This window comes from Fundulus heteroclitus, chromosome 1 (assembly GCF_011125445.2).
Source record: "Fundulus heteroclitus isolate FHET01 chromosome 1, MU-UCD_Fhet_4.1, whole genome shotgun sequence".
In the NCBI taxonomy this organism is placed as follows: domain Eukaryota; kingdom Metazoa; phylum Chordata; class Actinopteri; order Cyprinodontiformes; family Fundulidae; genus Fundulus; species Fundulus heteroclitus.
In genome coordinates, this window is record NC_046361.1 from 33884671 (window position 1) to 33909414 (window position 24744).

Genomic DNA, 24744 nt, shown 5'->3' on the forward strand with positions numbered 1-24744 from the left:
GCCTGCCTTCATCTAGACCTCCAGGGTGCCCCCAAGAGCGCTTCACTTCTCATTCAGAATATACATATATTAAACATTTTTATATACTGTGAATTCTACACTACTGACATAAAGACCAGTTTGATCATCTACTTCATAATTGTAATGCAGCTAGTTTATGTGTTTTCTTTTTCTGCTTGTGTTGGTGATGAAGCCATATTTACGTAGGTGACATGAACTGCCTGTAATTCACCAAAGTGAAGAAACACCAAAATTCTGCTATCATGCAGGTTGGACTTTGTTATTTTAGCTCCCTTTCTGACCAGCATTCTTACAATAAAGCAGATAGGTGAGCTTTCTCCCAACAACTGTCACCAGAATACTCTAAATTAGAAGGTATTCAGTGATTAAAGCCAGTTTTTCCACACAATAAGTTGCTTTTGAGGGTTTGGGTCCTCATCAGTAATCTAGCCTTCAAAATGAGATCCCAAGGACAAACTCTGTCACAGCACTCAAGCTCTCTATACCGCCTTCACTCGTTTCAAAACAGCATGTCGTTCGGGCCCAAAAAGCCACTTCAAGTTAATACCACACATGTGGTGGTGGAAGGCATCGTGCAAAACTCAGACAGTATCTGTGGTCAAATGTTCTCTCCTTTGTTTGTTTCTGACACTGAGAAAAATGCTCGTACCCACAGGCACCTGATGGTCTGGCTGTTTACTCCCTGCCTGAATGCTGAGTAGAAAGACCTCCTCCTTATCTGTGTTTCATTACATAAAGCTCACCCTCATTTCCTGCGTAGTTTATATTTATAGGCACATCTCATAGAATTAGTATATTGTGTAAAAGTTCAATGTTATTTGCCAGTCATCTGAGAAAGTGAAACTTGTATAATGTACAGAATCATTAGACATAGAGTGATAAATACCAAGCTTTTGTTTCTTGTCATTTTGATGATTATGGCTTACAGATAATGAAACTTAAAAAATTAGAATACTCTGAAAAAGTTCATTATTGGAAAGTCATGGTGTCATACCCTAATCAGCTTATTAACCTAAAACACCTGCAAAGGTTTCCTGAGCCCTTAAACGGCCTCTCACTCTGGGTCAGTGGGCTACACAATCATGGGCAAGACTGCAGAATACAGTCACTGACACCCTTCACAAAGAGGGGAAGCCACAAGAGGTCATTGCTGAAGAAGCAGATGTTCACAGAGTTCTGATTCTAAGTGCATTAAAAGAAAACTGAGTGGAAGGAAGAAGTGTGGAAGGAAAAGGTGCAGCAACAACAGGAAAAACCACTTCACAATGAGTGGTCTGGGACTGGAGTTTGTGGATCAAGAGTCACCGCACACAAATACCTGTCATGCTCTCCAAACGTCGCATTCCTCTTGTCAAGCCACTCCTGAACCAGAGCCAACATCAGCAGCGTCCGACCTGGGCTAAGAAGAAAAGGAAATTGACTGTTTTTCTGTGGTCCAAAGTCCTGTTTTCAGATTGATGTGAATTTTGCATTTCATTTGGAAATCAAGGTCCCAGTGTCTGTAGGAAGAGCAAAGAAGCACATAATCCACGCTGCTCAAGGTCCAGCGTGAAGTTTCCACAATCAGTGGTGGTTTTGGGCGTCGTGTCATGCTGGGCATTGATGCAGTAATTCATGCAGGACGAGGCCCAACCATGTACTTACTTTTCAGAAGCCTGACATTCATTAATATTTTTTTTTAGATGTACCTAAATTGCAAAAGAGCTTGCCACATCCTTTTTCTGTGTTGCCATTAAGCGCTTGTAGATAAATTTAATAGATGCTCATTATAACAGTTTTTTTTTGTAAAAACAAACAATCATCTATCTCTTTATCAGCTATAAAGGGTGCCAGACACTAATACAGTGTTGTTACAAGTAATGTCCGCATCCATACGGTAGTGCATTGTTGTTGTAGTGGACTCATAAGTGTATTTTAAAATGATAAATTACTTAGTTGCTTTAAAAAAAACTATCTAAATGCAGATTATGATGTTAGTTCTGGCAATTCTTTCTCTTATTTTTTTTTTGGATTTTGTGTTTTAACTGAAAGCAGGCATCAAAATCAAATTCTGCCAAAGGCCTAATAATAAAGAGTCTGCTCATATGTGCTGGTATGAAGGTACAGAGCACATACTTTTCTAAGCAACCACAGATATATAGCGAAAAGATTTTGAGGACCATAGTTCCTGCTGGTTTAATTTACCGTAATCCATCGCTTCATCAGACTTCCTTATCTGTAAAGAAACACTGTTTTGTGCTTTTCGGCTACTACGCACACGCAGATTCGTCTGGAGAGTGGGAAAGAAATTAAGAATCGCTATCACAACGATATTTTTTCTAAATCAAGGGATTCAAAGCTTGACTGGTTAAATGTTCTGTGTGCTGATTTTTATTATTAGTGGACGTAAATGGGTTTCGACTGGGGATTGGTATTTTAATCATTGTGTTCATACTGCAGAGCCCCTCAGTGCATTTCCGCAGCGCACTCCTCTTCCTGTGGTCGCAGCTGAAGGAGGAAGTGGTGAGTCGGTTTGATGCACACTACACATTAGCCTTTCTCACACGGCCTGCTATTAATAACTGCAAAAGTACTTGTTATCAAGACGATAAAAGGTCCTCACACTTGTATAAAAAAGTAAAATAAGAAAAAAAAAAACAGCAACCCAGCAACAAAACGTTGCATATTTAAGAAACCTAGGACAATCTTTCAGCACAGATACGTGGGTGGGGTATGGTTGGGTTGAGGTTGTGGGGGGGATTACATTAAATGAGCGTCAGCATCTGGGCAAATATGCGTTTCATCTCCTGTTTCTGTGTTGATCAGCGCAAGTGGAACAACAGAACACGAACCACACACCCAACCTGAACAGTGACAAACCAGGAAACAAAGCAGACAAAAGAAATGAAAAGGGCATGTTGAGAACAAAGGTAACACAAGAAGAGCACCGTCGTAAGGGATGAATAATTTAAAGCGTAGCTCAATCATTTTTCTTGTTTTTTCCCCAGAGTCTGAAACTTTTTAGGCATAAAGCAAAACGTAAGTAATGACATCTCCTACTTGATGATGTTGATAAAGCTAAATCCTGTCACAAAAAAAACCTAATTAAATGTGTAACAACTATATTTCTAGCCAAAACAACCCCCCCACCGCCTCCTACTCAGGATGGAGCTCCACCTCCCTCACATAGTAGCTCATTTACTGTGTTCAAATTTGGTAAGTCAACATAATAGAAGCTCATACCCTATCCACATTATAACTCCAAACTTCAATGTAATGCACAAAAAAAGGTGCATAATTGTGTAGTGGAAGGAAAATAATACATGGATTTTTTAAAACAAATATATATATATATATATATATATATATATATATATATAAATATATGTGTTAGTCCAGCTTTCCTCAGAGGTTTGTTAGAGAACATTAAAGAACAAACAGTATCATGAAGACAAGGAATACAGCGGGCCAGTCAGAGGGGATGCCACGTAAAGGCTTCAAGTAGGGTCACTATGCCAAGCTTTAAATATCTGACGTTGGCAGAAGCTCCTCTGGTCAGATAAGATTTAAAACTGAACATATTAACCTTCAAGCAAAATACTGTGCAAGAGGGTAAACAAACATCACCCTAAACATGCTGTCTTCAGTGCAATTAAATTTTATGTAGCGCCGATTCACAGCACGTCATCTCAAGGCTCTTAACAAAGTCAAATTCAATTCAATTATACATATTGGTCAAAAGTTTCCTCTCTAAGGAAACCTATCAAGTCTTAACAGGCAACATTCACTCCTCCTGAAAGATCGTAGAGCCACAGTGAGAGTCGTCTGTATTGATGGCTTTGCAGCAATCCCTCATACTGAGCAAGCATGAAGCGACAGTGGAGAGGAAAACTCCCCTTTAACAGGGAGGAAACCTCCAGCAGATCCAGGCTCAGTGTGAATGCTCATCTGCCTCGACCCACTGGGGCTTAGAGAAGACAGAGCAGAAACCGTCTCCATGGTGAAACATGGTAGTGGCAGAATCATGCTGTGGGGATGTGTATCTTCAAAGCATATTAAATACTTAGAATGGCCCAGTCAAAGTCCGGGCCAAAATCCAATTGAAAATTTGTAGGAAGGCTCGAAAATTGATGTGCACAGATACGTAAAGTCGGTATTGAAGCACCCACGTATAATTCTCCTTCCACTTCATAACTTTGCTTTTTATTTTGTAGAAAAAATGTTCAAGGGGTACAAATACTTTTGCTAGTTACCATAAATAACATCTTAAAGAAGTTCATCACCTGTCTTCTCCTTAGGATTTGGGAACCGCTTTGGAAAGCCAAAAGGCCCCAGGGCCTACCCAGAGACCTGGATCTGAAGCGACGGGTCCCCTAATGACGCAGTGCACTACGCAGTGACTTTGGGACAGAAGCAGGTTTATTACAAAGTTGTCAAGAAAACATCGGACACAGCAGAACAGAGAAAAGCCTCGACGGGAGGCTCTGTGCAACAGCGCCTCCCGTCAGGACACACACACGGTCTTTGTGCAATTTATAAAGTAAAGCAAATTTTGACCACTGAACAGTGCCTTCTATGAAACAAACAAAATAAATTCAACATCAACTCAAGCGGGGCTTTACTCTGAAATGAGAAACTGCTTGGAAGAGTTAGTTTGATGTAAGAAATTGTATCTTTTTTTTTCCCTTTCTGTGCTCAAGGCAAAGCTCTTAAACTCAGAGTGTTAGGACTACATTTAGATATGCATGTGTGTGATCGCCTGTATGCTTTTCGTCGTGAATGGAAACAGGTAAAACATTGATGAGCACGAAACTTTGTCTTTCAAACAGAGCGGCCTTCTCGTCGTTTAGTGCTTCTTTGCTGGAATATTTAAAAGCGACGAGATTTAACGCATATCCTACTGAACAATGAATGTCATACACGTGGATGTGCTGCGACTGCACAATTATTTATTAAAAAAAATAAAAATAGGAATTTGCATTCAGATCACTTGTTTGTTTTTTTTTCTCCTGTTTTAACATAACCGGGTTGCACTGGTGACTAGCGTCTGGATCCTACTTTGTAACATGTGAAGACAATAAGTTAGGAAAAAAAATATGTAATAAAAAAAAATCTTCACAAAAGAAGAGCTACAACATTAATAACAGAAGTTAAGACTACATGGAAGCCATATTTACATAGCGGAAAATCCATTCTGCTTATCGTGAAAGGAAAACCTTTCAAACAAACTATAATGTGTATATTTGCTACCAGGTGGCATGAAAGGTGGGTTTTGTTCCCCTCATTTCAGTCGTCAAAAAACAGAAGCGTTCGGTGTGAAGTTTGGCTAACCATGCACCGCAAAAAAGGCACTGAGACGCAGTCAGAGCAAAAGAAGCACGACATCACTTCCTGCCTTCTAAACATCACTCTGAAGACAAGAAACTAAAGGCCTCAATCTAATCTGGATGTTTGGGAGCATCATGTCTAGCAGACTTCATCCTCCAAAATGTTCCCAAAACGACCTAAAGCCGTCCGCTCCACCTAGTGAAACCTACCTGCTAAACATAAAAGGTTATAAAGGATTTCAATGAAAAAATAAAACCATCACAACATTCTCATAAATTCAGCAATAACCACAGACTGTCATACAACGATTTCCTTCTAAAACACGAAGACATGACTTAGAATATTATTGCTAGGTGCAACTTTTGCAGTTCCTTTGTGATTTGAAAAGGTGCTCGAGATGCAGGATCAGGAATCAGAGCCTGCTCAAAATCAATCTGGAGGAAATAAATATCAAAAAAATGGTACAAATGGGGGAAAATAAAAGTTCACATATGAGACAGTTTGAATCAGGAACTCAAACGATTAGCTGGAAAACAAAATTTAAGTGCTTTAAGTTTATTAAAATAATTGCATGTAGCCTTTAAATGGGGGGAGGGGGATAATCATCTTAATACCTTGGGCCCTCTTCACAGCGGATTAAGATTCAGGATCTCAGCGAAACTTTGATCGTTAAACCGCAGCAAGTCTGGAAAACCTCAACTCAGTTTGAAGGCAAAGCAACGCCCTGAGGCAGGTTTGATCCACAAATATCAAATCTACACCATGGCGTTGATTCAAATAAAAAAAATCTAATTTTGGTACCTGCCTACTTGGGAGGCTTCTGCACCTTCACTATGATTTGCAGCCTTGCTGTCGGGACAGTCTCTTGGTAAATACTCCCTCTATTCTCAGTCACGCAACAAATTAAGATTAATTTATGAGCCACTGCTCACTCGTTTACTTCCTGCTCTTCTCTAAATACAATTCCGGGACTACTTCTCTTTAGAAATTTGTGTTGTATCCGAATTGCAAAAAAAACAAAACAATGTAAACCTCCATTAGTATCTAAACAAGAAGTCCATATGGGCAATTTGGAGGCGTGGGCGCTTCTCCACAGCTGGTTACCATACTAATTTTGACAATTTTGGACATATGCCTTTTTATTGAGGCCAGAACAGAGTAGAATACTACGTGGATAGTGAAAGTAGTGCAAATAATTACACTGAGTATGATTAGTCTGGCTACACGCCATGGATATGCTAGGGGCGACAGTGACGCAGGAGTTAGGGAGTTCGTCCTGCCATTGGCGGGCGATCGTCTCAGTTGTATCCCTGGGCAAGACATTTAACCGGTGTTTGGAGGGCCTGGTAGCGCTGCTATATGGCAGCCTCATCTCTATCAGCTACTAACATAGCTTACCACCGTCAGGGTGCGATGACTGTAGAGTAAAGCACTTTGGCGTCATCAAACTAGATGAAGCGCAAGCGATTTAATATTTACCCCCCCTGTTACCAACAGGGCGGCCTGTACCCAGATATGCTTCCCGGTATCTCCAAGGTGGAGAACATCCATTTTAATGTTAATCTGTTGTAAAGTGGGCCCAACTAAGCATGAATATCACATTTGCATCACTGCACACAGCTGCCAGGACCCTGGGGGTACAAAATAACTTCATAAGGTTCAGACTTTAAAAATTACCACATAAAAAGGGTCACGCTGCTGGAGAAGTGCTGTTCATAAGAATGAAACCATGTTAAAAGATTAATTAGGTTTTAGAGTCAACTTCACCGTGAAATAAGAAAAAAAAAACAAAAAAAAAAAAAGTTTCTCAAACAGCACGGGTGGCAGTTTACAATGTCAGTTTAAAAATAATACGATTCTTTACATCCGATAACTAAATATATATTATTCTGTCCCAATAAACAATAACATTACAGTAGGTTAAAAAGAAAAAAACACAAGACAAAACACACCAATATTCTGAGATTTAAAAAAAAAAAAATGAAGAATAATTTATAGTGAAAAGCTTCCTGATTGAACCAGATGTCAAATTTAGTCTAAAATTCTTTAAAATTCTCCGAGCCGCGGCGGGCAGGAAGAAAAGCTGCCAGGCTGGATCATTTAGGGATGTCTGTGGCGTGGCCGTTAGCCTTTGGCAGCGAGGGCTCCTTCGACGGCGTGCACCCAGAGCGCACCGCGGTGGCGTAAAGGTGGGGGAGGTGAGCAGATTTGGTGGGCTGAGGGGGCGCCGGCTGAGGCTCCCTGGAAGGCGTCGCCGGCCTCTGGAACTCCGGCTCCTCGGTCTTGGCCACGCCGCCGTGGACGCCGTCCGGCTGCCGTCGCGAGCAGGGGGTGAGGGTGGAATCTGGTCGGGCGGGGGAGGAAAAGGAGACTCGGCCTGAGGTGGGGCTGAGATCCTTGGGCTGCTGCTCCTCCTTGTCGTCCGTTGAGTGGTACTGTTTGAGGCGGATGTGCCAGGCCAGGCTGCAGACGGCAGACACCGTCTTGAACTGGTGGATGACGTTCCTGGGGATGAAGTAAATGTCGTCGTCGCAGAGCTGCGCCCGGATGTAGCGCACGCCTTCCCTCCTCAGCTGATTCAGCTTGGCGTCATCCACCCACTGGACACACTGCGCCAAGACGCACATCATAACAAATTCATAGGAGTGAAAATACAAAAAAAAACAAAAAACAAAGGTCATTTTGAAATAAAATCTGAGCTTCTTACCTGAGAAACTGGGGGCTCATACAGATCCAGCTGCAGCCTCTGGACCACCTCGTTAAAGTCTCCAGCATCAAAGCACACCACATCCTTGGTAACCCGAGGACGGACATCCCTTAAAAGAGATTTCGTAAAACATAAATACAACCAGTTCATACACTGTGGGGTCATCAAAGGCGCTGCATATCTGAACGTGCTTCAAGGGAACGTACCCGTCTCCAAAGTGAACCGCCTTCAGGACCCCCACGGCGGCTGTGCTCTGCCAATCGAAACTCTGCCCTACGTGATCCGCGTGGGCTTTGGTCCGGTCCTCGAACAGAACCTCTCTGGGTTCACTGGCCCTTGGCAGGTAGTGCAGATTTTTTATTTCATTCATAGACCTAAAAAGAAATAAAGGCCAAGCGGATGAGTTGTGGTTTTATTCCCCAGTTTTTCCCAAATGTCAAACTTTTCTTTGCTTGCCTAGACTCTTACCTGCGACGCTTAAAGGGAGACTTGGGCATGTCAGCCGTGGGCACCATTTGCTCTCCCGGTCGGACCCACATGATCGGTCCGTCGTCGCTCTGGGAGCGACAGTCGAGCTTCAGACTGGAAAGGGTCCCCCAAGGCAGGGTCATCTGCAGAAAGCGTTCACAGAAAACCCGTTTAAATGGCCATGGGTCAGAGAAAGGACGACAAACTATGGCAGAATATTGGATTAATATTCAGAACCCAATGAAGTGTTTGTTCTTTAACTAACCTGAAGCCAACATATGATGAATTTAGTGACAAAAAGCACATATTGAACAGCATTTAGTGTTGCAAAGATGGATTTTCTAGGATTTTCTACCCTAACCCCTTAGTGTAAAATGATCAGGTTATATGCAGTATGCTAATTGAAAAATTTCATAATCTATTTGCATCTATCTATTTATCAGGCTGTTTCATGATGATGAAACATAAAATGTCTCCCTCTCCTGGCAGAGTTGTTACAGACATTTCCCCCTTAAAGTTCATTTCTTTGTGTGATGAAACGCCTCGTAGGCTTATTTTTCAGTCTCATGGTGTTTTCTCAATTTCAACTCAAGTCCTTTTCGCCTGCTGCTCCATCTCTGCTTCTACACCTGATCCAACTGCAGCTGCAGAAAAAAACTGCTTTTTATATTTAAAAAATTTAAAGAAGTTGACCGGCTGGTCTTGGGCTTTCACAGACCCAGCTGAGGTTGTTTGTCCCAAATGAACCGGCCTTTCATGAGCGAAAAAACATTTTAAATAGCAAAACGTAATCTGATTTCAACCGGTACTAGCTGCCTAAAGCATTGTGGACCCACAAGTTATAGAGGGTGTGTTTTGCAGTCAATGAAACCAAGAACAACCTGCTTGGTTTCCTTAGCTAGAAAACGTTGAAAGCAATCTGTCTGTATAATTCAATAGAATTGACTTTGTAAAGTGTTTTAAGAAGACATGCATTGTGAATTGGAATTAATATTTTTCCAAGGTATGCACATATTTTGCAAACATCAAATTGAAGCAAACATTCTGAATAAAAACAGAAAACTCATGTTTAACAGATGAGAAGAAATGGCATTTTCCCTGTTTTTCTATGTCTTTAAAATGAAACATGTTGCTTTGACACTATAGGTCACTTCATTTTTGTTTTTCCTTTAGCCAAAAACATCGATGCCTTTCCTCCTAGGTTTAGAATACCAAGCTAGAGTTATCTGTGGACTGATGGGACTGTGGACTACCCTTCATTAAAGTAAATCTTGCTCAGACCTTGAGAAACGGAGATTCTTCCAGCATGTCCAAGAACTCTGGGAAATAGTCTCCGACTTCTTCGTCCACAGCTCCGACCAGGCTGATCTGCCTCATGGGTCCGGCTCGGTACGTTCCTGAACAGTAAGTCCGGCTCACCTGGGAAAAAAAGAAAAGAAGGAAGAAGAAACCTTTAAGTTGTTACAAGCTATTTAACTGTAAACTAAGCATATTTTTTTTATATTTGAATGATAAGAGGGTAGGTGCTGCTCAATCAAAGGGATTTTTCATATACTGTTTTACGTCTACTATTCTATATTTATTTTAAAAAATTATTATCATGTTTTTTATTATGTTCTTGGTTGAACACATGAACCACCATCTTTTCACAATAAGGCCAAACATTATTAATAAATTCACTTTTTGTTTCTCATCAAAATCCTTTAATTTTTTACATGTTTAGTATTGAACAGATAATAAAAACACAGCTGCTGCATTGAGCAGATACAGCGTATGATATGATATAATATAATTTGTTGATGCATTTCTAAAACCCTCCCTTATGAAGATACAAGCTGACAGTCCATCTGCTGGCCATTGCTGCCTGGCGTCCGTCCACCAGAGCCTTTTCAGGTGTGCTGCCTGGAACACCTTTATGGGCACGAACAGGTAATCAGCTGGGAACCAGCCCTCAGATGTCTCGCTCCCTTAAGCTTAGCACATCGCGTGGTGGCAGAGCGATGGCAGAGGTTTCTCTCTACAACCCCCTGCTGATGCCCTAATTACTGTTCAGCCCCCCGATCCTTATACTTCCTTCTTAGTCATGGCCAGAAAATGCCTTCACCCCCTCAGCCACATTTGTAATAACTTTCCAACACGCTTGCTCCTGTGCATCCCATGTCACGGGTCAGGTGAACATTTGAGTCCCCTAAATCCTATTTCGACAGAACAGGTGAGGGTTCTCCAGCCTACCACCCTACACTCTACTGCACGTGTCAAACTCGAGGCCCGGGGGCTGAATCCGGCCCGTCAAGGCAATTTATACGCCCCTCAAGACTCAAAAAAGGCATATTGTGTCATAAAATAGAGGTATGTATCCTTTTAAAGTGGATAAAAACTGTGCTTCCTCTAGCAAATGTCTTTCTTTTTTTACTGTGTAGTGACGGCATCTTGCCACTAGATGTCAGCTTTTTGCACCGATACCAATACCAGTATCAGACAGGCCCGATCCAGCACTAAAATGGTGGTATCGGTATCAGCGAGTACCAACAAATAGGGCACCGATACAATTTTGATGTTTGTGTCACTTCAACGCAGCCTTCTCTCTCCAGACTAGTATTATACATGTTATATAAGTTCATGAAAGCTGCACTATTTTGGCATTTGAGAGCCAAAACTCAGGGTTTAAAAGAAATGATTCAATTATTAATGTAATTTTACTGTCTTACTGTTGCACTACGATTTAGTTATACATGTTATAATTTCACGAATGTTGCACTATTTTGGCCTTGAGAGCCAAAAGTTTATTCAACTATTGTCACCCATTCCAGGTAGGCAATACAAAGTTCTACTACCCTAAATAGTACGTAGATCTTCATATATACACACGCATCAATTTCAAACAGATGGAATCTGTATCGGGTATTGGGGCCAAAAAAATGGCATCGGCGCAACACTAATTAAAACAACCCCGAAATGTCCAAGAAGAGGAAAAAGTGATACAGACTGATGAGTCTAAAGTGTAACTCACCCCCAATATCAACTTTTTTTTTAACATAAACTGTTTAAATTGGACCTAAGGGTGCTGATTTTACATCACTGTGATTTTTTTTTTTTTTTTTTTACATTTTAATGTGAACAGAAATTAAATTTTGAAATCAAAACTGTCATCTATACAGGTGCAACCGACCCTTTTGATGACTTCATGATGCCAAAGGGGCCCAGTGTAGAAATTAGTTTGACACCCGTGCTGTACTGCCACCACGTACTCGGAACATCCTCCTCCTGCAGGAGCGTGCGCTCCACCAGCAAGTGATGTTTCCAGTATCTCCCCCATTTACCGAGGTCAACCCCAACGGTCCACTTGGGGTGGACGGTCCAAATAGAACCGTCCATACTTCACCGTCCTTTTTTGTTGTCGTTGTTGAGCAAAACCAAAACAGCATCAACTATTGAGTCATCTGTCAACTCTTTAAGCAACTCTCCACCTGCCAGAAACTCCACTTTCTGTAATAAAAACCTGTGGTAATGGATTTTCTAATACGCCCACGTTTACCTGCCAGTAATGCTGCAGACCACAGCATGCGTCGCACGTTTAGTATCCGTACACGAGCACTGGGTTGTTAAAAGTGCGTAGTGAAAATATTCCATGTGGATGTTTTCTATCCAGAGCAGTCAGATCATTAAGGGAAATATTAGTAACACCGTCACAGAATCATCATTAATCACCATCAAAGAGGAGTTTCCAGTGAGTGAAATTATCAAACTTTCCCTGCATGAAGAAAAAAAACCCTGCAAACTGTCCTACTTACTCTCTTTAAAAGGGCAAATATACCCAGATATTAGCGCTAGAAAATCTAAACACCTCAAAAGTAAAAGATTTAAATAAATTCCAATTAACCTTATGGCGATCCTCATGCGTTTTTATGATGCATTTTTCGCTGCAGGGCTTCATATAGAGTTTTATTTATTTAATTTACATTTTTGTCTTAGTTTTCTGTCAGTATCAAACATCTGTTGACATGCTGCTTCGTTTGCATCTCTAACTTTAATTGGTTAATATGCTTAACAAACTAATCCAGCTGTTTCCAACAACCATGGCGAGTACGTCAAAGTTGGAGACGCTGTTACCCACTTTTCGAAGAAACAGCAAAAGTTGTTATTTGAAGGTATTTCGGCTATGAGGCAGATGAACAGGAAATGCCAAAGAATTTCTTTCATAAAGCCCTGATGCAAGTTGCGCGACAGGCTGGATTTGTCGTCACAATACTAAAATTTCAAACTCGACACTGATTATATTAAAAATATTCGATAGCATTTTAGATACTGCAGCAACATTTTTTGAAGGGATGGTTATGACAGAAGACATTTTTGGTTAAGAGATGACAAAAAGAGAAATACATCATCTAAGTATCATTTCCTTGTTTGGAAAAACAGGAAAAAAAAGATAAGACAAGGGACTTAAAGGAAGCTAACGCTAGCTGTCAGTCTGTGTCAAACGCCTTCAGACAAAAAGGTGTTGCACGGACAAACATGTTGCATGAGAAACATGCGCAGCCCTACGTGTTTGAGGGGATTGTTACTTTTTAATGTTAATTTTTTACACAGCAATGGAAGCCTTGTAGAATAATATTATACCCCTCTGCGCCCAGGCAGCTGCATCTTAAAAGAAAAAAAAAAAGAAAAAGTGTATGGGCTGAAAGCCAATGAATGTTGCCAGTTCTTGCGAGAGAAACAAGCGACCAGCTCTATAAAAAACAAACAACCCAGCGCGCTGTAATACAAAGATGCTTGTAAACAGTATAAATCAACAAGCCCAAAGTCGCTGATAATAAGCAGACCTGGCAACACTGCTGGAAGCCAGGAACACAGTGCAGGACTAAGCGTTCCCAGAGGTCCCTTTTTACCCTTTGTCATCAGACTCTATAACTTGTGTTATAATTTGACACATTAGCCTCCAACAGCTTACATTTAAAAAGAGGAGTAACGGGGGGTGGGGGTTGCAGTGGTTTGTTTAATAGCCAATTTAATAGCCAATCGAGCAGTCAGCTCATTGATATGAGTGGGAGCACGACTCGACGGTGGAGCTCAGATCGACAGCACACAGTCATTGGGCTGTCTGTGTCCAAATAAGCTAATATTTAAATAGATAGCATTAGATTATGTCGTCCAGGAAGTTTTACTGCTTCACTGTTGCAGATACATCTACCTACCTTTTCACCGAACTCTCAAAGACCATTGTCATAGCGTTAGCTTATAGTGATAGCACAGCATCATTCATCAATCAGATAGTACAGGACAGGACTTCAGACTTTACATTGTTCCCGTTCAGTACACCCAATCGGCACTTTTAAGATCAGGCCTTTAAAATTAAAGCCGGGTTGTTTTGAAACCACAATAACATTGCCCCCCCTTCCACATACCTGAGCGTGGAAGTTGCTAATAGTGGTGGTCTCAATGTCTTTCTTGCCCAGTATTTCCATTTTGACGGGTGTGTTGGGGAAATTGAAGGCAAAGTAGTCCAAGAAGTCGGGCAGGTACGAAGCGGCCCCGTGGATCACCGTCAAGGCGTAGACTGCAGCGCCTTTGGGCTTCTCAGCAAAGGTCAGCTCCAGGAACTCCCGGGCGAAGCCCTCCATCTCAGCCGGACTGAGGCACGCCAGCTCGTCGGCGTAGGCGTGCAGCACAGATCCGCCGCCGTTGGGCTGCTTCTCCTCGTGAATGAAGCGTCCATATCTGGTACCAGTCTGTAGGCAGGAGCTGCGGATGTAGTGGTCCTGATGCGAGAGGAAAGGGGCGTGGCCCATTTTGAGGGCTTGGAGGTAAGGTGGGCAGTTGTCGACAGGTTCTCTGCCAGGATGCCGGGTGCTTTCTTGCTTTATTGCGGCGGGCGGAGGAGCTTCGGGGTTAACGAGGACCGTGAGATCAGCTCCAAGCCCAGCGCATACAGTCTGAACCGCTTTGGTGTGCACATGTCGGACCTTCTTGGCACCGTGGTCGTCGTCGCGATGCTTCTTCTTCTTTTTTTTCTTCTTCAGAAGATATTCCTCTAATGTTAGAGACTTTCCATTTTCATTGTTGGGTATCAACTCTGAAAATACACAAGAGAAAAAAATAATTACTTTTTTGTTGCTGAAAAGATGTGAAATCTGACTATGAAACCACAAAAACAATGAATTTGAGGAACATTACAGGATCTTAACGTTGCACTTAAAAAACAAAAAGAAAATAGGAAATGGAACCAACCCAAACAGCAGAAAGAGCAAGTGAGAACATCCTAATTAACTGCTTCCATGTTGGAGGTACAATGATATAACAAACATATATTCTAATTAGCAGATCGTCATTAGTGTGACAACCTCTAAAGAAATTATTTTGCAGTTTTCTGGTCGGGAGCAGCTTTTAAAAAGTAGTTAATGCTTCCTCTCAACATGGAAAGGGTTTTATTTCCCTTTTTTAAACAATTTGAAGTGTATCATTGGGCAGGGGGGATTTTCACTTACATCCATGCATGTAGCTGGTTACCTTTCCTCCTCTAATAAACAGGACAAAGATCAGAAACCAATAATTTTTCTTTGATCAGCTCTGATCAGTGATCAATAGGTCAAACGCTGAACAACCTGACCTTTTTTTCTCTATATTTATTACACGAAGCAGCAAAAGAATAACCACAACTTTTAACCAGGAACATCTGGGTTTAGGCACTTTTCCATTATACAAAAAAAAAATAAAAATAACATAACTGTTCCGGATCTAAGATTTGATCTTTGAATTCCTTCATAAAACCACTAGGTCAATCAGGAATCGTTGCAGCGTCTTTTCTTTTTCTTTTCTTTTTATCCTTCATATCATCGTTCCTCAGAGGAAATAAAAAAAAGACAAAAGCAACAATCAAGTCATCATTTTTGACCAGGAAAAGCCTGAACGCTGCATCTCTAGATCTAATTGGGTCATCAACAGGAATAAGATACTAAACCCAGCAGTGAATCTACAGCAGAACACCTGAATAAGCAAACAGTCGAGCCGCAGCGCCGTTCAGCTAAACTTTCCGACCTTAACGTACATAAAGAGCAGCGACCGAAGGACGCCTGCGTGCAGACGTACGACTAGAAAACAAAGATGTCTGAGACTGAAAAGGTTATACAGAAGAGCCACGTTGTTGCAGATAAAGATTGTTTGGCAAGTTAGTGAATCAGAAAATCAAAATTGTAATTCGAATCACACAATTTGCAATCGCAAAGGACTGATTGGATCCAATATTTGGAAGATTATAATAATTCCTGCACCAAGCACCGAAACTCTGCTTTTCAGCACTATAAACCAGCCGTTGGAGGGACTTTCTCTGTCTTTTATGCCCAGATCTGATCTAGGTCTGAAGCTGAAGGTCTGGGAGGTTGGGACGAACATCAAGGTGATTGAAACAGAAGAATGAGGAAAATGTGGTTTAATTGCAATCAATATTCACCACAACAGTGGTCAACAACAACCTCGCAATGTCCTTTTCTTTCTGAAATCAGAAAGGTCTTTTTTGCACCTCTTTTTACATTAGCATGTACAGCTTTCCTTAAACAAGCAATGCTAGAAAAACATGTTGCATGTTATATAAATTTTACAGCTACCCAGTTTACAGATTGTGTTAGAGACCCAGGTCCCACAACAACAAAAACAAAAAAAAAAAAAAACCTCAGTATTTACAACATTGTCTGCAATTTTAGAAGAAAATTAAAGTCAGATAGTAAATCAAACATTTCCTGTGACTTTATGCCCTACAAACTCTCTCCTGGAAGTTAAAATAGGGCCTGCCACACTGCCAAGTGAAAACATGTGCAACAGAAGTTAGGCCCCAAAAATAAGTTTGTATCTGTCAGTGCTTTAAACAGGATTATCGCAGAGAAAATACTAGAATTAGTCTACGTCCTGGAATCAGTGAATAATTTCAGAATGAAAAGCTAAATTGTCTGAATTGACTAACCAAACACAAATGTGACATAAAAAAAAGAAACATAACTAAATGTTGTTGTAAACATTTCTAAATTAACAAAAAAAAAAGATTAAAAAGTAAAATTAAAGACCACGCTAATAAAAATATCTTAGTAATTGACAGAAACAAACATTTGTGTAGCCAGCTATGACACAATACAAATTTAAATTAAAGCCCCGCACTAGGCTAATCGATTAAAATTATTAATTCTTCATTGAAGCAAAACCTAATTTAAACAGGTCACCAAACGAATATATTAAATCTGAACTTGTGAAACCTGCAACACTTAAACATCCTCATGATTTATAAAATAGGGCTGTCATAACAAAGGCAGCTAAAACACTGGTTTACTACTGACATGCTGCAGCTGCTGGCCCTTTAACATCCAAAAACAGCGGCTCGGGTAATATCCTAAGGTGAAATAAGAAATCTCCGATCATAAACTCACCTTTTTTCTTCTTCAGTTCGGGATGCTTCACGTTAGCCTCCGAGTTCTCCTTCTTCAGCTTCAGCTTGTGCTCCTTCTCCCGGTGCTTGTCCTTTGAGCTCCTGCGGCTGGGCCTTCACCACTTGAGGGGCGTGAAAGTGAAGAGCGCAGGTGGCTGGGCAGGCACGGCTCGCTTCTGCGCCGGGAAAGCGGGCTGCAGGCTCTTCTTGGCTCCGTTAGTCAGACTGTGATGGAGATGCTGCTGCTGCTGGATGTGCAGGACGTGTTTATCCGAGCTGAAGTGCTGGGCTTTGGGGTTCTGCTGCAGCCGATGCGGTTGGTGGCTCCTGTTCTCGGCGTGTTGCTGCTGGATGTGCTGCTGCTGCTGCTGGTTGTGATGATGGTGGTGGTGGTGGAGCTTCACCTTCTTCGCGTCTTTCTCACATCTTTCTCTTTTGTCGGCTGACGGCGACAAATTCCGTTTCTTTTTCTTCTTCTTCTCTTTGATGAATCTGTCAAAGCTGTCCCTCATCCGTTCATCGTTCACTTTCGCACGGAGCAAGTCGACTTGGGCTGCCATCTTTGCACGTACGGTATGTTTAAAGGGCTCGGGGCTCGTACTGCGCATGTCCGCGACAATTTGTAGTTCTCGTGCCGAGCATTTGGAGTCAACGGGGGAACATTTTTGACGATGCTGCGCATGCGTACGCCTTGAATTCTGGTTAGTGTAGTTCGTAGGTCTCGCGTGGCATTTTGGGAGTTGGAGTTGAACTTGCAGCGACTGCGTGCTGAATCGCACGCACGCACTCAACTCCGCTCAGCTGACGTCATGGTAAATATTATCACACCGAGCCATAAGAGGGAGCGCTTCACTCTCCATAGAATATGTCAGGCGGCGAAAGGTGAAACGTCAGTGGAAAAAAAGGGCGAAAAATGTAGCATAAATAAGAATAAAATAATCTGTTTATAAATAAAGAGCATTTTAACACTTACAAAAAACAGACTAAAATAAAAACAAACAAACTGATAAACTAAAATAATATTTTGAGATAAATAAAACATTACAATTCAAACATTCATTAAAACCTCGATAAGAAAATTCAAAATATAAATCAATTCACATAAATTCACCCCTTTACACTCCAATAGTAGTCACACTTTGCCTTTTCATCCAAACCTAATTTCATAGCGATGTTTAAGGTATTCAAAAACTGCACAATTATTCATTTCCCCAGGACTTGTGTGTTAAGTATTTAGATTAATTATGTATACCACTTAATTAATAAAAAAAAGGTACAAGTCCCAAAAATAAATGGTATATTTTTACTGCATACGTTGGTCATGCTTGGGTCAGTTGTTCTTGTCCCTCTCTATAACGGTTTGTTTTTTTGTTTCCTGTATTTGTATTTTTATTGTCTGTGAAGTGACATTGAGTGTCTAGAAAGGTGCTGTTAAATAAAATGTATTATTATTATTAGTAGTAGTAGTAGTATTGTTGTTGTTGTTTTTATTATTATTGATACTTATCAAAAGCAGACTTTGGGGATCCCTGACTAAGAAAGCCTAACTTCTGCTTGTATATATTATATATTTGTCAGATATTAACAATATCTTACTATGGAATATAAATTAGCCCAATAGCATATAGAACTTTTGTTTTTAAAATCAATAGGTCAAAGCAGGTTTAAGACACTCCCAAAATGGATTTGAATTAAGGCAGTGTCTCTAACAAAACATCCCATTGAGAAACTTCCTTCTTTTAGCAAATAAGTCTTTTAGTGTGTCTTGTGGTTATTTTTAGTAGTATTTTAACTATTTTAATTTTTTGCCAGTTCCTAGGCAAAATGTCTTTTGCTCCAGTTTTTTTTTTTTTTTTTTTTTTACCAGTAGTAGCAGCAGTCTCCCACAGGATATGTCCTTCGGACTCCTTGCCATGATCCTTAGGTCATATTCGTCTTAGGGATGTATTGTACCCGTTTTTACATATGGCAAAACGATTTTTTTTTTGTAATCTAGTTATGAACTAAGGAAATGGCTTTATGACGTATAAGTACTATCTACAAGGAGTTAATTTGGAGGGTATTTATGGTTTAATTAAGGTTCTCAATGTCTTACATTTGTTCAAGTCAATTTGTTCAAATGGTGTTCACAACAATCACTGGAAATAGGGTGTGATGTGAAATCATATTTTTAAAAATACATAATTCAATTATAGGTTGGATCTCAGTATTTTTGTTATTTTTTTCCTTGCATAATTTAAAATGGTACTTAACTACCAAGAGCGGAAAAAAACCCCCGATACACGGTGGTTAAATTCATTGGTATGATGGTGTGGATGATACATAAAAATAGAATTAATTAAAATGCACAAAATGTTAAGGTAAAAGTATTCATACTCCTGTCAGATTTAAAGAGATTGTTTAGTAAAAAATAAATAAAAACACATCTCTTCTGCCTGGAGGTTATAACAATTATTTTAAGCGGCAGAACCACAGTCTGAATCTATCATCACCCCAATCTAAAGGTTGGGGTGATGGCAAGGAGGCCTTCAAACCTTAAGGACTTGGAAGTCCATCACCAAAGATAAATTGTCAAAATACCAGGAGAAAAGATGCAAAAAGCTTGTCCGACGATTAGAAGTCTTTGAGTACTTTATCACCAATAAAGATTTTTCCATCAGTTATTGGGAAGGCAACAGATCATTTTCAAACACACCATTTATAATAAAATCTGAATAAAACAAATATATATATATATATATATATATATATATATATATATATATATATATATATATATATATATATATATATATATTGTTTTACCTTTTAGATTTAGTTACCTCTTTAGAGATACCCATCTTAGTTCCCATCTCAAACTAACTTCTTGGTGAAGTGAAAACAAAACTATAGCAGGGCATAACCCCCCCCCCCCCCCCCCCCCCCCCCTCCAAATTCAAACATTAAAAAAAGAAAAACAACAAACTAATTTTTCAAGACAAAACACACAATTTCACAGAAGATGAAAGGCAACAAGGCAGGACGGAGAACAGAGCAATATCTAAAATTGTGCAAATTCAACTTAAAAGAATGTGAAAGGTGTTTGTTCCTCACCAAACCTGTCTTTTTGGAAGTCCGCCCTCTTAATGTCGTCTTCTGTGTTCTGGAACAAAATCTCTGCTGGGTGTTGTTGACTTGAACGGCCAGATAAAAACAAAGATTGTAAAAAAAAAAAAAAATAACAGGACGTGTTTGCTGTTAGCATTCTTACTCGTATTGCTGAATAAAACACAAACTCTTATGTTTAATCAGTAAACCTTTATTAATCAGTGCATGAACAGTATGCCATGATCAAATCATTTTTTTTTCCACCCATTGCATAACATTTCCTCTCAGCTCCCTTAAAAAAATAATGGAACATTTTACATAGATTTTCTTTCTTCATGAAGGCAATTATTTTATACAGGTGCTGTACAATTTATAAACATTTACAAACTACAATGATGTCAAAACAAGACTTTTAAATATGTTGGAGCAATGCAAGGCCACAGCATCGGACGTGGTAAAGATATGAACAGTAAAAATTACAGTAGCCCATCATGTCAACGTAAAAACAGACGATACATTATTCAGCGGCCCTCACAGACAAACAGCTGCTTGTGTTGCGTCTTCAAATGCTTATGCAGGCAGGCAGATGAGGGTTGGGGGTTATTAAAGCTAAGACTAGTTTGTGCAGAGCAGAGGTTGGAGCACTAGATGTCACTCTAGTCCACAGTAAGAACACCGAAACGCTACATTTTCTCTTTCCAGGTGGAGCACAGTTGGTTGCTTTTGTAAATTTAAAAACATTTATTTTCAATGCCAATCTTGAATCCCAGTTTTGATCAGGAGGCGAGCAAAGTTTCCTATCGGACTGCCAGAGAGGCAGAGCAGATGCGTTCACATTATGCCGAATGTGCCTACGGTCCTCAAACAAGCAGCGTTCAAGTCAAAACTGAAGATTATTTGGATTATTTTAAGGGTCTGGCTTTGTGTGTGTATATATAAAAAAACTGATGATGGTGTTGCAAGTAAATGTTAAGCTTTACATTTTGAATCATAAACTACAGCAAAGTACAGTGCGAGCTGCAACCATTGGCTGCCCTGGTAAAAGATGTGTAAAGAGCCTTAAAATAAATACATTTCTTAATTGCAGCAGGATATTATTACAATAAAATGTAAGAAAAAAAAAACAATAACCTGAAATTTGAGTACATCCATTTAGTAAAGAAAAAAATCTCATGCTAAGAATTATATTAATTTAACAAAATCACAATTGTATGACTAACAATCTTTTAAAGTTAAATGTAACCAAACTATTTATTTTATTTATAATTGTATTTTTAATTGACTAATGTTTAGAAACGTCTAATTAGTGATCAACAACTTTTAGTTGTCCAGTGGTATAAATAGGACATAAGAAAAGAGTCCCTTTTTCTACCCTAACCCTTTTTCGAGACTGGGACTTTAACTGGAGCTGTGTGGATTGGTCAAAAGAGAAGAAAGATTAAACCTTTTTAAGGTAACTAACATGTCAGATGGGTTTGCTGTAAAACTAAATATGAACATTTATATTCACTGGTAAAGTTTGGTGGAGGATCAGTAATGCTGTGGGTCAATCTCTCTTCCAAAGGCCAGGGGAACATTATTAATATTTGTATTATTGAGATGATGTCTCTCTTTATTTTCATTTTATGGGACCCTTGTTAGACTGACCTCATGGGCTCTGGATTGCCAGAATTTATTTATTTATTTTAACAAAAATCTGATTTGATCTGCCACAAAACAGAACATGGGTCATTATTGGGTCTTTCTGCTAAACGATGATCCATAATATGTGGCCAAATAAACATGGATATGTTTTACCAGACAGAAAAGTCAACCTTCATCTATGGCCATCTGAGTTCCGAGTACGCTTAAGAGGGAAGATCATGAGAGAAAACCCAGGATTCTGGTTGATTTAGAGAGATTGTGCAAAATGGAATGGTTAAGGATCTTTCTCTGCGCCTCCACCTTGTTAAATGCTGCAACAGAGGAAAGCCTGACTACCAATAACTGTGACACAGATGATTTTTTTTCTTAAGGGATTTTTACCCCACTAAAAAATATGCACAGAATAAAGGTTGTATTTTTGTTAATAAAAATTTCAGTCAAGAGATTATACCGCTGCCACCAAAATATTCATTGATTTCATGGCTTTTTGCACATCTTTACCAGGAGGGCCAACGCATGCGTCCGGCCCTGTGTATCAAACATTTGAACAAATAGTTTATTTTTTTTCCTCGTGTGTGTGTGTGTGTCTCTTTTTTATAATACAAATACACACGTCAAAATGTTTTATGAAAAATCAAAACGGAAAGGTTCGCACTTTATCAATAGTAAGGCTCTGCTAATGAATTCCTCCTAATATAATCAATTATTTGAGTAATCACTTTGCTAAATATCACATTTTGCAGATTGAGTATATTTGAGTCTGCAGGAGTAACTGAAACACACATCGGCACCGTGCTGCTAACAGTCAACGACATGATGGATGAGGCGTTTCCAGACCACTAGAGATCAAGTGAAGTCTGAGGTTTTCAAAGTGGGGATTGGCTTAAATGGGGGCGCGTATCTACCATGTTCGGCCTCCGCCTAAGTGCACCTCAACATGGATGTGTGTGTGGGTGTGTGTGTGTGTGGACTTGCTTTGATTCTCACATTAGTTTCACAACACAAGTACAAAAACATTAGATCTATAACCACAAAGTATCTGGTCCTGCTCATTGATGCATATAAAGCTTCAGAGTGGTCCTCCCACCGAGGTGGGATTCATGACTTCACATGTTCGGATGCAGTCACACAAGTCACAGCTTTTATCGGATTTTCAACACAAGAAAAAAACAAATCAACAACAAAAAAAAAAAAGCATTTTTTTTGTTATTAGAAGATAACTTGGGTCCCGTTTGGGACGATAACAGTGAATAAATCCTGCTCGGTTTAAAAGCTGTGAGTGCATGAGTATGCTTGTAATCCTTCATAGTAAACCAACAACAAACAAAAACAAACTAAACAGGTTCTTCCTTGTGGCTCGGGCAGACAGAGGGAAGCACTTCATTCAGACACATCCGGACTGATTTCACAGTGAGTGCCATCGGGAGCAGCTTCTTTTTTTTAACCGGAGTCTCTGATTGGCACAAAACAGATTTCCACCACAAAGACCCTTGCTCAGAGCTCATCTCACACGGCCGTGCAGCCGAGACACGAACAAATACTCGTTTTAGATCAGAGGTCAGCGGCTTGGTGAAAACCGTCTGAGGCAAACTGGGTGAAAAAAACCAAAAAAAAACCCAAAACAAAAACACGACAGACATAAAAATGAGAGGGTATGCTGCTGGTTATATTTTGAGTCGCTCTTTCCAACCCGTCTACGAATACGCCCCTTGATTCTAAAAAAGGCTCAGCTTCGTCTTCATCCACCCGCGGAAAGATTTCAGATATCTGCATATGATGAGTCCGCGTGAGACTGGATCTTGGTCGAGCTGGGCACCTTCCACGGCCCCGGCGTGATGGGAGCCTTCTTGCTGGTGCCGTTGCAGTTGGGATCCTGGATGCTGCTGCTGGATCCTCTGGGGTCCTTTCTGCCCGCCTGCTCCGCCGGGCCCTGGTACTTGGCCTCGGGATATTCCTTTTCGGCTCTCTCCCGTCCGCTCCTGTGGCCCGCCGCGGGCGGATCGGCGTCCGACCCCGACCTCTCCCGGTGGGACCTCTGTGCCGCCGCCTCTTTCTCAGCTCTCTTTCCTTCCTGTGGTGCTCGCCGGTCCCCCAGCTTCTGTCTCCATCCTCTGCAGCCCCTCTCTCCAGCGGTACGTAGTAGCGTCCCCAGCTGGCTGTTGTCCAGCTGGGCGTCTCGGGCTCTGAGGTTTTCCGGGTTCCTCGAAGGAAGAGGATCTAGTTCCCTCTGGAGCCTTCCTTGGACTAGTAGAGCGCTGGTCTCTCTGCCCTTGGGCTTTTCTGTCCATGCTCATGTCCTCCACTGTTTTTTGGGGCTTTGGGGACGCTCCACGTGATTCATTTGACCCTCTGTGGCTCTTCTGGGACTGGCGGATTTGGAGTCGCCCTGGACAGTTTTCTGGGGCTAGCAGCACGCTTATGGTTGTGGGTAGGGCGCTGCTGTCCTCTCGATCGTTAGCTTGTGTACCATGCTCCTGTCCAGCACCGGGGAAACCAGACACTCGTTATCCCCCGCCGATGGCTCTCAGGGGCGAATGCTTTGGAGAAGATTGTGACCGTCCTGGGTGATAGGACGGAGAGGCGGAGATGACTGCTCGTCGGATGTAGATAGTCTGGGAAGGCTGGTCAAGGAATGGCTACTTTGTCTTTTGAACCTGGAAGAACAAAATGAAACAAGAATTAATAAACCAGGATAACATTTCTGCTAAGCATCCAGTGGCTCTCAGCGGTCTAGACACCCCCGTTTGAAATTTCCAGGCTTGGGTGATCATGGTGGGTGATTTTGAAACCTTTTCCAACTTTAATAGGTGGCACATATCCTGCACGGATTAACGGAAAAAAAACTAACCCTAACGACTCCTCGTTACAGAGGAGTGGACCAGTTTCGGTTCAATCTGCTGGCTTAATGGCTTCAACGACCGCCCATTACTAAGGGGTGGACCTGTTTCTGTTGAATTTGCATCTATCAAGCCATACAAGGCCTTTGTTAGGCAGCAGTATAAAGCTTGGTACTGCACATACTCTAGATTTACTTTGAATTGAGAAAGCTTCCTGGAGAGGAAGCGAAACGTCTCAACTACGGAAAACAAGTCCAGTGCTTTGT

At 40.8% G+C, this 24744-nt stretch overlaps 2 protein-coding genes across 2 annotated transcripts in view; one reads left to right on the forward strand and one right to left on the reverse strand.

Moving 5' to 3' along the window:
* The window catches only part of ptpn22 (protein tyrosine phosphatase non-receptor type 22), a gene marked incomplete in the record, with an annotated part of 60292 nt that overhangs the window by 25742 nt on the left and 9806 nt on the right, over positions 1–24744 (forward strand).
* LOC105935217 (lysine-specific demethylase 9-like) lies at positions 4398–19750 on the reverse strand. Its single transcript, XM_012875513.3, is given in 8 exon segments — positions 4398–7937; positions 8036–8144; positions 8242–8409; positions 8504–8646; positions 9785–9922; positions 13906–14573; positions 16912–17584; positions 19733–19750. Coding segments are annotated over 8 exon segments (2430 nt in total). The 3' UTR covers positions 4398–7424.